Below are 13,566 nucleotides of genomic sequence, written 5' to 3'. Positions count from 1 at the left end.
ACCTGCAGATGGAAGTCCTTTGAGCACATTGGGATGAGCAAGACCGAGGTGGAGTTTGGCACTCCTATCCATTGAGCGAGGAGTCTTTTAGGAGGTGTTCAGTTAGGCATTTGGGGGCCTTCCAAGGAGGCATCATTAGGAGGTAATCGTTTTGTAGTTTTTGCAGTTGGTGGTTGTTCTAGGTATTATTGGGTCGCGACCAGTTCCCATTGGTGTAAAGTCCTAGAAGTCAACAATAATTAGAAGAAGTGTATTGGCAGAAAGGTAACTCGTTGTTCTAGCTTTGGTAGGGGTCCTTTCTTGCGTTTGTGCCGAGCTCACGGCATTAGGAGACACTTCATTGGTGTGGAGACTTTGGGGCGACAAGATGAGAAGGAGGATTAGTGTTGGTTGTCGAGCATTGGATTGTAGAGGAGTTTTGGAGCTTCGACATATTTAGGTCATCTTAGTCATAGGTTGCCGACTGCTGTGTGTAGAGATTTTGGATCTACTGGAGCTGCTTCAGATTTTGGGTTACATCGGATGTTTAGTTGCCCAGCATTTAGTCACATCAAGGATGCGAGATTTGATCCGATAACACATTTTAGGATTCAGAGGCTCGTTTGGTTATTAGTTGGGAGACTCTGATTTGGTTCTGAGTAGGTATGTCACTTTTGACTCTCGGCAGGTGGAGAGTGTTGATCAGGTCGTTTGGATATCGTAGCAGGTGGAGGGTGATGTTACTTCACGTTGGGTGGAACTTATTCCACATACTCCAGATCATTCTGTGTCATTTGGGATTCCAGCTGATGTGACACAAGTTGGGGATCATTTGATTTCGGATGCAGATGATGGATTGGTTTTGGAGTCGGTTGCAGCTGGTGGACATGATTTGGATACGGCCATTGGTTCACCTCAGATGGAGGTGTTTGATTTGTATCAGTTTGGGGCCACTATCAGTTACAGATCCGTTGGCGATATTAGGGAAGAGTTGCAGACTTTTCTATTTGTTTTAGGGCCTTTGAAGGCCGTTTGGATGAACTACGTGAAGGCTTGATTCCTTGGGCAAGAGGATACGTAGGCAGTCAGTTTTGATGCAGACGATTTGGTGAGTAGATACCGACATTTAGGTGAGTGTTCGCACTCCCGTTTCACTACAAGAAATCTGCTATTTAACGACCAAAATTAGTGAAGGGACCAGTTGCCCGTCATTAATGTGCATATAATAACGACGGGTTTTAAACCCTTCGTCGAGTGATTACAAATAATAGAGAAATATTATGATATGAGATAACGGTTTTCTAATCCCTTCGTTGATTTGATCCTACTACCGTCGTTATTAGGTCTCCTTAAAAATGAAGGGGTGCATTACCTTCATTGATGGGACTCCTAATTATAATTGGACTAAAATTAACCTATTTCTATTAAAAAAAATCCCATAACCAAACATGAAGCCCCAACTAAAACCTGAAGCCGAATTTTACAAACCCACAAATTTCGCCTATATGGACTGATGGACGGGAGGAGAGGGAAATTTCCCCCAATAATTTTCGCGAAAATTAAAAAAAACCAACCAAAATCCCCCAAATTAACCCTCGTTCTCCCTCTCTCTTCAAAAAACCCCAATCCCGTGCTCCTTCTCCCCCAACCCTCTGAACTCCCGCTACCGTCGAGCCCCACCCCTCCATTTACCCTCTTTCCTTGGCTGTCCAGAGAGAGAGAGAGAGGAGAGAGAGAGAGAGAGAGGAGAGAGAGGAGAGAGAGAGAGAGAGAGAGAGAGAGAGAGAGAGGAGCGAAGGCGACGAAGAAGAGAGAGGGAGAACGATGTCAGACGAGGAGCACCACTTCGAGTCGAAGGCCGACGCCGGTGATCATGGGCATGCCCTGCAAGGTATAATTTCTTCCTCGGATTCTCTCTCGATGGGCCTAGGGTTTTCGTTGATGCGCTTGTTGCCGACGCTCTGGATTTAGTTGTGGCCTGACTTTGGATGGATTTTGTAATTTGACCGGAGATTTCTGGTGAGGCTTCCGTTTATTCGAGTTGAGGAGATTTGTACTGCTTGGTAGCCGATTGTCCTTGGTAAGGGAAACAGTTACCATGGATTTGATAATTAGTTCGGTTTTCGTAAAAACATTTTTAGACAGAATCAAATTAATTTTATTTTGAAGGAGAGGTTCTTGCCTTGAATCGAATCAGAAGCCGTAATTTTTTGTTAAGCCATTGTTCGCTGCTCGAAATTACTGCTCTAAAGTACTATTTAACCATAGGCTAAAGGAATCTGTCATATATTATTCTGACTCTTTTTCATTGTTGTAGAGATTTTTGTGGATTTTAGTTTGTTTTCTAATGGTATCTTTGTGTTTAAGACAATGTTTTGTGGTGATAATTTTGAAAATTAATTTGTGTTTTAGAGGATATCGTTTTTATATGGATTTGGAATCTGGGTTGTTTACAGACGGAAGGATAGCTACAAACTAGATTTGTGCTACGGGCAAGAAGAGACTATTGGTGATATTTTCTCCCGCTAGATTAAACATCTCCTTGAGGGAATTCTCAAAGGAGGTAATGGTTGTATAATTGCTTATGGTGCTCAAGGAAGTGGGAAGAAACAATTAGTTCAGGTGACTTCAAGGTCCCTTAAGGTTTTTTTAATCATACAGCTGTTTGTGCTATTATCATTGTTAAGAGAAAATTTCTACTGTTTTTTGATTTAGGGTTCCGAAGAAAACCCAGGTTTGGCACTAATGGTACTCTCGGAGATCCTACCAGGTTTGGCACTAATGTTTACTGAAATGATATGCACTTTAATGAGCCCTACTTCTGAAACTATATCCTTATTCAAGACTTCTCTCTCGAGATCATGTGGCTTGTAAGTGATATTTGTGAGTGGTTAATGTGATTGTATTACTCACATGTTGTCTCACAAACGATGAGTTACTTTATGTAACAAAAGACCTCGTGTTGAATGATTTTTATCTTTATGTAACAAGTATTTTCTGGATTCTCTGTTTTCATCATCTTCTTTTACTTGACCATTTACTGCACTATTTCCCCTCTATCTTCTTACGGGCTCTTTTGTTTCAACAAGGAGAGGGGGAGTGAGAAGTTTTGATCAGTGGATGGTTCATCAATAATACATAAAAGCATGTTTCAACAAGGAGAGGGGGAGTGAGAAGTTTTGATCAGTGGATGGTTCATCAATAATACATAAAAGCATTTTCTATTTCTGTGTTGTTTTAAATTTCAATTGCTCTCCATTACTCATACATGCAGGATCAGATCTATTTTAAAATGTCACGATTCTCCGTTTTTACACTTCTTATGTTCCAGCCAATGCCATCACTACAGACTACACTGAATTAACTAACCAAATCTAGTTAAGATTTGTAAGTACTTACAAACTAATTTGGCCTGAGGACTTAACCCGTGCCAATTTTTGATGCTTAAACCCTCTTTATTAACACTAGAATTCCAAAATTCCAATTTGCTTTGTTACCTATCTCGGAAATTTCAATGTATTCCAACTGAAGTCTTCTAATAATCAGGTGGCTGGACATCTAGCTAACCTGTTTTACATTTTTTTTATACTTTTACTGTCTTTTACTTTAAGTTGTTTTAGATAACCTGTTATGGCATATATCTCAGGCTTTCAGCACTCCATTCACCTTAATATAATCTATATTAAATTTCCTATTTGAAGCATCAAAGTTTTGTGCAGGGAGTTGGTGGCTTTGTTTTTGGAAATGACAATGCTTCAAATGAAGATAGGTAAAATTTCTCATAACCCTAGTAAGACGTGCGATATCTTTCTTACAGAATTTGTGAATGTCATTTTTTCTTAATCATTCCATGTGCTATCTCTAGTTCTGATACCCCCCCACCCACCACCCAAAAAAAACCCAAAAAATGAAAACACTGCATGCTGGACCATGTGCCTTGAATCTCATTTTTTATCATTGCAATGTCTATATGTCTCCTGCATTCCGTGTTCTTGAACTTATATATCTTCTGCTTTGAATGCAAATTTATTTCGCTCAAAGTGCTGACAGAAACACAAAATAACATAAATTGAAATTGCAGCTTATGTAAATCGCAAGGAGGTCTCATATATACCGGTTTCCTTTTTTTGCGACCACTAATTAAGGATTTACAACTGAGCAATTTATTCTTTTGTCCAGTTTTCGCTGAGACAAATGCAAGTAATTAACAAATGAGAAGGGTGTTATAAATGAATAAAATAGAGAAAGTATCTCTTATTCAGCTTGTGTCCGTTGAAATATCTATGGGTAACTCGCGCAATATGACAATAAGAAGTTAAATGCATAGTCCCCTAAGGAATCAACAATGAAAATGGAAAAGAACTTGTGAACAAAGAATTTAGAATATTTAATAAAGTACATTAGAACAATTTTAGTCACTATACCTTTATCAAGAATTCTTAGCTGTGGCAATAGTATAAGAGAAGCATACAAAAAGGAAAAAAGTGTGAATTCTCCAGAGGTTAAGAGAAACAGAACTTGTGAACGAAGATTCAGAATATTTAATAAATATCATTACAATATATAATTTCCCCTCACTCAACCTCCAAGAACTCTCAGCTGTAGAACTATCAGAAGAAAATATTTCTATGTAGAAAATATACTTCCATTGGGTTAGGTCTTTAGGTAATTATCCTTCCAAAAAGAAATCTTTGACTGTCCATTATATCTAAATTCCATACATAACTAGCAATTCTGAACTTCGATTAGTGGTAGTTGCCCAGAGCCTAGAAGAAAACCTTTCTAACGATGTGTATCCTATACGTAACCCTCAGATGTTGTCATGTAAAATGTGTTAGGCTGTTGCATGCATGTATTTCTGAAGTATTTGCATGTGCTGTCTATCAATTTCTTCCTATTCATCCGTAAATTGTCTCCACGAATTGTTTTATCATGTCATTTTCTGTCTGACTTCTGATTTCCCCTTATTTCAACAGCCATGTCGAGCGGTTGCTTGACCATATAATCAATGGTGTTCTAGCTGAGGATAGACGTGCAGCAGTGTCTGAACTGCAGTCACTTGTAGCGAAAAGTCGTTCAGCTCAGCTGGCAGTAGCGGCTATGGGTAGTGCTTCTTCCCTTACCCTTAAAAAGAATGCAGCATTTCATTCCAGGTCAAAGAAGACATGATAGGTGCTTCTTCATCTTGAAACAGGATTTCCAGTACTCATGTCTGTCTTAAAGGAGGAGCGTGATGATGTCGAAATAATTAGAGGTGCCCTTGAAACTCTTGTGAGTGCATTGACTCCTATCAACACAGGTCATGGACAGAAAAATGAAATTCAACCAGCTTAAATAAACTCTGATCTACTTTCTCGAGAATCAGAGAGCATCTCTCTTCTTCTGAGTTTTCTTGTAAGTTTATCCCAATCAATCTTTTATGGATCTCTATGATCGCTGGCAAGTTTTAGGAAGAAGTCATAGTATCTGATTTATCATTGATGTTCTGCCAGTCTGAGGATGATTTCTATGTTAGATACTATACACTTCAGCTTCTTACAGCTCTTCTCACACATTCCCCTAGCATATAATTGTTCATATACAACCTGCAATTTGTTCTCTCTTTTCTCAACTGGTGTTGATTTGTGTCTCCAACAAATGTTAATCATTATTGTTTTCATGTCCTGTGTTTATATATTAGGTTACAAGAAGCGATTCTTTCTATTCCTCGTGGTATTTATGGATATGCTTATGGATCGTGAGGTTTGCATTTGTCTATTTCTTTCTTGTTTAGCTAGTCCGTGAGGTCTTGAGGTATGTAGACTTCCACTGGTTGATGCTATATGATTTGGTATGTTAGTTAGGCATCAGTGTTTTTAATTAAAGACCAGAATGTTCCCATTAGGTTGGTGGAACAATTTAATTAGTTTGAACAAGCTGTTTTAACTAGCTCTGGGGACTCTATAGTTAGATTTTATGTTACCATCCATTCACTATGTTCTTGCTTTATTCATACATAGACCAGATGCAATATAATATTAGGAGTATACATAGAGAATCAATGATTGGACACTGAAAGAGCAGTATTAAGCTTCAAATTCTCACCTTTATATTAGTAATATGGGATATTAAATCAGAACAAAGTGAATGGATGGTAACATAAAACTTGTGATGCTTGTCTAGCAAGTATAAAATGGTCATTCGTTTTTAGCAAGTATAACGTGAATGGAGTATACATGTGCAGGACTAGGTAATTATTTTTTATAAAATCTCTTATATAGTTTTATGATTGACTACTTGCACTTGAGAAAATGAGATTTTTACTTAATAGGATAATAATTTCTTAATTGATATTTCTTAATTATGTGATTTTTTTTAAATTTTTTAGGCTATCCATGCAAGATTAGGAGGGGGTAGCTCGAGTCTTCTTTTGACGATGATTAGAGATGAAAGAATGTGTCTTCCCCAAACTTTTATTTTAATTTGTTTTAGATAGTTTCATGTATTTTTCTTTGGAACAATTAGGATATTAACTCTTGTTATTAGTATTGAATATTTGAGGATGGTGGAATTATTTATTGATGTTATTAATGAATGAAATTTTTATTTTCCCTTTTATTCATTATTGAGTATTTTTAATATATTTGTGTTGTGGATCTTAGTATCAGGTTGAGAATAATATGATAATTGTCTATGAATGAAAAAATTATTATTAATGTATATTAGAAATTTGTAGTCTATACAATGACGATTTTATAAATCGTATTTTGTTCATCAACGAAGTAAAAATACCGTCGTTAATGTGTTACTAATTACCCATTATGAGGACTTTTACGACGGTATCCAACCGTCATTAATTAGTCTTCAACGATGGGAAAATATCCCCGTAACTAATGGCAACAACGGGAAAATATCCCCGTAACTAATGGTAACAACGGGAAAATATCCCGTCACTGATGGTAACGACGGGAAAATATCCCCGTTCCTGATAGTAACGACGGTGATAATTACTGTCGTAAATATTAACGACGGTAATATGTTCCGTCGTTATAGACTCTATAATGACGGTTAGTATATCCCTTCGTGACCCTTTAGCGAAGAGGGTTTCAACGACGGGTGACGAAGGGATTTTTTCCCGTCGTTAGCATACAATAACAAAGGTTTTCAGCTCTTTAACGAAGGGAAATCCCTTCGTTAAAGATGTAATTTCTTGTAGTGTTTGCGTCTCGACTTGTGTGGATGGAGTCTGTTGTCGTGGCGTACTGGATGCAACAAGTGAGGCATTTTTTTTGGTTAGTGTCGACTCGGTTTTGGGAAAACTTCGTCGAGGTGGAGAATTGTGAAAACGGCGAAGGAATTGAGGAAGGAATTGAGAAAAACGTGAAGAATAAGCAAAACAGGCTCCACCACACCCTGGTGTGGTGTCTGCCATGGGTGTGGCAGAATCTGCCCTGTCTGCCATGGGTGTGGTGTCTGCCACACCCTGCAGAATCTGTCCTGTTTACCATGGGTGTGGTGTGTGCCACACTAGGGTGTGGCAGACTCGTTTTTAGAATCCTAATCAGTTTGGGATTGTGTTTTGTTATAAATAGAGACACGTTTTTTAGGGTTTCTTTGGCTTTGTTTAGGCTTTGATTGAGGTTTGATTAAGCATTGATTGGGGGATATTTAGAGCAAAAAAAGAGGTATTTTTTGAGCTTTTGGTTAGGGTTTTGTTTGGAGAGATTAAGAGTTTTGTTGGTGAGATTAGTTTGTTTCTTCGAGTGATTTGTAATCTCAATTTGTACTCTTCTTCTCTATTAGTGAAAACTTCATCCCCTTCTTGCCCCGTGGACGTAGGCAACTTGCCGAACCACGTTAAAATTGGTGTTTTGTTTGTGCATTGATATTTAGTTCGTTTGGCTCTCTTGGATTGGCGTTTGGTTTGGTTACTCGACACAGCTTTTGGCACAACAGTTAACAAACAAAAAGAGTATTTATAATTCTATTACAACATAGCTCTTAATCTTCTGTATTATGATGTACCTTCTCACAACCCGTACATGAGTAAAGTCTTTTTGTATATTTAACCAAGCTTCATTTTATGCTCCTCTCCAATGTATGTAATTTTTTTGACTAATAGAAAAATATTTAGCCTGTTATAACATAGAAAATAATCTTCTTTATTATGATGTACCCACAAGATCCACACATGAGTCAGTCTTTTCATATATTTAACCCGTGAAATCATCCTCAAAATCATTAGAAAGTTAACCGCTCAAAAGATCAATGCAGCTTAAGCGCATAATCAATTTTGATATATTTAGAAATACTCCACTAATTGCCCAGTTAGAAAATTGACCGCAAGGCACATATTTTATAAATATATCTTTAATTAACTTTTAAAAAATCTTGACCATTTTAGAATAAGCAGCTCTTGATACCTGGCATAAAAATACAATTGGATAGGACACTTTCAAATTCAAGAAATTTGAAGTGGGCTGAGTCTAAAATACCTTTCACTATCTAATATAGGAAATTTGTTTTCCTAATGGCTGTGGCTTTTGAAGAAATTAACTAATCTTCTGTGTTTTTTCAACAAATAAAATTGAATATTTAAAGCTGTTACTGGGGGATTGGGATCCTCTCCTAAGGAACAGTGGTTCCTAACATTTCCTAATGGATCTCAACCATTGATTACATAGGACCACCTTGTTTTTTGTGCCCATACACAAAATCAATGGTTGAGATCCATTAGGAAATGTTAGGAACCACTGTTCCTTAGGAGAGGATCGCAATCCGTTACTGGGCGACCCAGTAGGTCACATGACAAAGCTGTGTCATTCCCTCACAGAGGATCTGAGTTCATGTTTCAACTGTTCAAAGAGCTCACAGAACAGTATTTTCTATTGTGAAAAGAATAAAAAGCTCAAACTCGAGCTGGGAAAACACCATAATAATAATATAATACAAAAAACGCCAGTATGATAAACAAAACAATTTTCCTTGAAATTAATAAACCAGCAATATAAACATATCATGAAAACATATCTTTTAATCTTTCCCTCAAAATCTGTAGTCTTCTTCTAACTATATAGTCATAAACTTTATATAGCACGTATTCAGTCCCATCAATTGTTTTGTGGCTCATATCAGGCTATCAGCTCCTGTGTCGGTAAAGAACATAGATAACCGAAAATTCCAATATAATTCATAGAGGACTGCTCATCTGAATGGCGAGATTTGTAAAATTATAGCGACACGAGCACTTATCCGCCAAAAAAGCCAAGTCGCTGACAGATGAAGGCTAGGATCAACACAACGATTGCGAGGATTAATCCAGGTTTTCCCAGCAACCAATTGTTTCAACCTATATGTAGCACGGACACGGATCGAACACGGCCATCCGACACGCCGACACGAGGCAAATCCTAAAAAATACATAGGATACGTGTGTTCGACACGTGTGTCCGACATAAACACGGCACGACACGGCTTCATGTCATGCGTGTCCGTGCTTCATAGGTTTCAACACCTCGCTGTGCTCTTTCTGCCCACCGCATCTGATAAAAGGAGAAAACAACTTTAGTAGACAGAGGAAGTATCAAGTACGATCTTAGCATATCAACAATCTGTCATATTAATGCGTACGTGTGCCACAGGAAAAATAAATAATTAAGGCCACATTACTAATCTATATTCTATTCTATCAAATAACTTAAAACTTGCAAGCGTAATCAAGAAACAGAACTGCACACAATTTTAAAAGTGGGGCAGGTGGACGATCATTTTATTTTTACATATTCCAGCATCAAATATTCATATCACTTCCACATTTGAGCCTCATCTGCATTTTTTCGTGAGATTGACACGTTTACAAGGAGACACGCTATGATTCTTCTACACTTTTTTTCTGCCGATTACTTTGCCGTCAGGCTTTATGTTGAGCCTGTTTTATCAGTTTCCATTAATCCGAACCTTGGTAGACTACATGTATATGCTTGGCATTTCTTAGCCGCTATAAAAGCACCAATTCTGTGCATAATACTACAGAAGGCCCAGGCTTTGAGGAACACAGATTGTAGATGTCAAAAGAAAAAATTAGTTAATTTGACAATTATGGGGGAAAGTACCAGAAAATTATACAGCTAAATCTAAGAAAAACAAAGAAAAAAAATCTAAAAAATATGGTCTACCGAAGGCTTGCATACCATTTTATCCAGTTCTTCTGGTGATAACGATGACATCGTCTGGCGAGCCTTTGCTGCATCCTCTTTTGAGAGCTTCATCCCATACTGATCACTCATATTCACCATCATTTCTGGGCTGATGCTTTTCATCATAGATGTAAACATCTGCCAATTTGATATCACTCATATTCACCATCATTTCTGGGCTGATGCTTTTCATCATAGATGTAAACATCTGCCAATTTGATCAAATCAAGGGAATAACATATCTAGGGGCTGATGCTTTTCATCATAGATGTAAACATCTGCCAATTTGATCAAATCAAGGGAATAACATATCTAGCATAGAACAGGAAAAACCAAAGGAGTTTAAACTTTGTTGAAACTTTCTAAGCAAACTTCCAACCTGTCGCATCACTGGGTCTTTCATTGAATTTCTCAAAGTTTCCTGCAAATCAGCAGATGAACCTGGATGGCTAGATGACGCCTGAGCATTTCTTGGATTGGAAAACAATGTATCAGAACTACTTTCTCTTGCATCAAGGTGGTCCATAGTATGACTTCCCTCAGCAGTTGATGCTTGATATCCACTTTCAGATCTCTGGGTGGTATTTTCTGATGTGGGGTTTGAAGGAAAACCATTAAGATTCATTGAAGACGCAATTTCAGACTTCTTTTGAACCTCTTCAAGGGACATATTGCTCATCCTGTCAGAAGCCATCTTAACCATTTCAGGTGTCATTTCTGGAATTTGTGAACTTAACCTACTCTCTGATCTCTGAATGCTGCCATCAGATGCAGCATTTGTGCTGCTCACATTCATCGAATAGGCAATTTCAAGCATCTTCTAAAGCTCGTCAGGAGGCATCTTGCTCATATTATCAGATGCCATCTTAATCGTTGCTCGCGCCATCTCTGGCATTTGTGAACCGAACTTTGATCCATCTCCATTAGTGTTTGGAAAGTTTGGGGCTTTTCCTTTCAAAGAAGAAGCAACTTCCAGCATTTTCTGAAGCTCTTCAGGCTTCATCTTGCCAATCATACCCGAGGCTGTTTTAATCATATCAGGTGGCAATTCTCCAACACCCATAGCTGATAGCTCATCAGGATTGGCATTTGAAATATAATTTTGGAATGACCTGACACAAGTTAATTCATAAACAGATAAAATTAGTAAGAATATAGAGCCAGGTAAAAAAGGATAAACTATGCCCTGTATACATACTGATTAGTAGTTATAGACAATGATCTGAAAACAACAGGAAACAAGCCTGTGGCACTAATTAACGTATTTTTTGTAATCCCAACCATAATTGCTGCTCTTCATAGTATAAGATAAATGAAATATGATAAGTAAGATTTTTTTTTTTTTTTTGAATCATATGGTTCGTTTGGATGAACTCCATTTATACTTTGGCTTTGAGAACCATATAAGGAAGCAAGCCTGCATGGAAAAATAAAAAACTAAACAAGTATCGAGTATACCTGATGGCTTCAGGACTGTCTCTTAAGCTCTTTAAGTACTCAACATCAGCAGCAGAAGCTCCATTGTTTGACCTGCCATTTTCAGAGAGTTCACTGGCCTCAGCCGGCTCAGACAAAGACCATTCTGAAGGTGAGATTTTTTCACTCTCTGGTTGTACTGGATCGGTCTCTTCTTCATCTATTTCTTCGATAATTAAACGTGAATAATCCAGGTGTATCAAAAGAGACATAAGTGATACTTTACAATCCAACTAAAGAAAATTTTCATCACTCAATCAGAAAGGGACAAGAAAAACTACATACCTCTCGACGCATTCTTGTCTCTAGCTTCCATCAATTTTTTATTGGCATCTCTGCATCATTACACAAGAATCACACATACTGATATCACAAAAATAGTGCATTTATAGTACATAAAAGTATCCCACCCACAAAAGGGATTCCATACCTGACAACTTCTGCTATAGTCTCATCTTCTGGAGAAAATTTATGTGCCTTTCTCAAATCGGAAACAGCAGCCTGATCAAGCGGTGAGTGAATAATACTATCATTAGTGGATATGATGCTTTAAAATGGAGACAAGATGGTGGACAGTGGACACAATAATTGTTTAAAATCAAGACACGAGAGTGAAACTATGTTGCATATATCAGATTCCATATACTTTTTGAAGTAAATTGCACTATACAAATTTTCAAGTAATGGATATGAATAGACATATTTATAATCATGTTTCGGTGTGCCATACATGCCGATTTTTTGTTTCGAAAGTTTATATATCGTAAAAATCAAATGACGCTAGATGATTTAGAGAAAACCTAAACTAGGATTTCCTCTTTAAAAAAATAATTGGAGTTTTCTCACTAGAATGTGGTCAGCTTCTGAAGCAAAACCTAAACTAGAATTCATGAAAAGGCCCCACAATTCTTCACCCACTAATGGTAGGCAACTTCCAGGCCACAAAAACTCTGGGCAAGAGGGTAATTGTTATAAATAGACATCTACTGAAATAAAATAGCTTTCTCATATCATAGATTCTACAGGAAGATTTCTTCAAAAAGTTCCAAATAAGCCATTAGTAAGCAATAAAAGCTTACCTCCAAATTCCCAAGTTCTTTATATGCTTGACCTCTGCGATAAAGAGCTTTAACATTATTTGCATCATATACCAGAACCTGGAATAAACAATAATACCACTTAGAAAAGGTGAAAGTATAAATCATGCTCTAACAAGAGAAACTACATATTTAAGCTCTTGCATGTTTAAACCAAAATTATAGTAGAGTAATTTGTTTGACAAAATCCTAAAACTGGAATTGTGTAGTGCTATAGGACGTATTATGCTTATAAAGCCTTGTAGACATACTTTATTCACAATTTCAAGAGCCTTGATGGGTCTACTTGATTCACAATTACAAGAGAGAGGGAGAGAGAAGGGCAGTAATTTAAGACAATGTACCTCTGAACCTTCCTTGATGCACTCTTCGAGTTGCCCAGTTTTCAGGTAACATGACATTAGATTAAGAGAACACTGCAACTGAAGAGTTCCCATCTCGGCTGACAGGATGCCTTTCAAGTTGTTTTTTGCCTGATTATGCAAAATGATCAGATTAATAAATGAATAAATGACATATCAAATAATATTGAGAATAAGCAAGCGCTAAAGAGTACATTGGCAAAAGTATACAAATACAAGAAGAAATTTAATATAAACATACAAGAAGATATTTATTAGCAGCCTCACGATATATAATCCACGGCCATGGAGCTTGTTCCCCTGAAAACAAGAATAAGAAAAGAATATAATCAAAATAGATGATGATAATATCAAAAGCATGGAGAGGTAATTAAATAGATGATGATAATATACGAACACGAGAAGCACAACCTCACTTACGAGAAAGGCTTTGGTACACAAGGCAATCGCCATTAAAACATAAAAATGAACAGAATG

The 13,566-nt window shown here is 37.2% G+C and overlaps 2 protein-coding genes and 1 long non-coding RNA gene across 5 annotated transcripts in view; 1 reads left to right on the top strand and 2 right to left on the bottom strand.

The window, feature by feature from the left end:
- On the top strand, positions 1,742-6,382 carry LOC109849514. 3 transcript variants are annotated; one of them, XR_002249118.1, is made up of 6 exons: positions 2,003-2,059; positions 2,436-2,601; positions 2,695-2,749; positions 3,699-3,748; positions 5,660-5,721; positions 6,347-6,382. It is a non-coding gene; the product is annotated as an uncharacterized LOC109849514 (long non-coding RNA). The 3 variants fall into 3 exon arrangements; XR_002249117.1 differs by lacking the exons at positions 2,003-2,059; positions 6,347-6,382 and adding an exon at positions 1,742-1,870 and having other exon boundaries at positions 5,660-6,340; XR_002249116.1 differs by lacking the exon at positions 6,347-6,382 and having other exon boundaries at positions 5,660-6,340.
- LOC109847852 (outer envelope protein 61-like) lies at positions 10,397-10,971 on the bottom strand. Its single transcript, XM_020417087.1, has 2 exons — positions 10,534-10,971; positions 10,397-10,432 (listed from the first exon to the last, which is right to left on the bottom strand). Exons 1-2 carry the CDS (start codon positions 10,969-10,971, stop codon positions 10,397-10,399), a joined length of 474 nt encoding a protein of 157 aa, XP_020272676.1.
- LOC109847851 (outer envelope protein 61-like) overlaps positions 10,963-13,566 on the bottom strand; it is a 3,869-nt gene continuing 1,265 nt past the window's right edge. The window contains 8 exon segments of the mRNA XM_020417086.1: positions 10,963-11,266; positions 11,613-11,796; positions 11,916-11,965; positions 12,061-12,131; positions 12,710-12,787; positions 13,072-13,200; positions 13,331-13,363; positions 13,366-13,389. Coding sequence (XP_020272675.1) covers positions 10,975-11,266; positions 11,613-11,796; positions 11,916-11,965; positions 12,061-12,131; positions 12,710-12,787; positions 13,072-13,200; positions 13,331-13,363; positions 13,366-13,389 — 861 coding nt within the window. The 3' untranslated portion in view covers positions 10,963-10,974.

Source organism: Asparagus officinalis, chromosome 7 (assembly GCF_001876935.1).
Source record: "Asparagus officinalis chromosome 7, Aspof.V1, whole genome shotgun sequence".
Taxonomy (NCBI): Eukaryota; Viridiplantae; Streptophyta; class Magnoliopsida; order Asparagales; family Asparagaceae; genus Asparagus; species Asparagus officinalis.
This window is presented reverse-complemented; position numbering and strand designations above follow the sequence as displayed.

What these genes read in the sequence shown, in the direction of transcription:
- LOC109847852 (XM_020417087.1), bottom strand. Translation starts at nt 10,971, where the DNA reads ATGCTTGAAATTGCCTATTCGATGAATGTGAGCAGCACAAATGCTGCA. An exon ending in AAGACCCAGTGATGCGACAG is followed by an intron (nt 10,433 to 10,533) that starts GTTGGAAGTTTG and finishes TCAAATTGGCAG; the next exon opens with ATGTTTACATCTATGATGAA.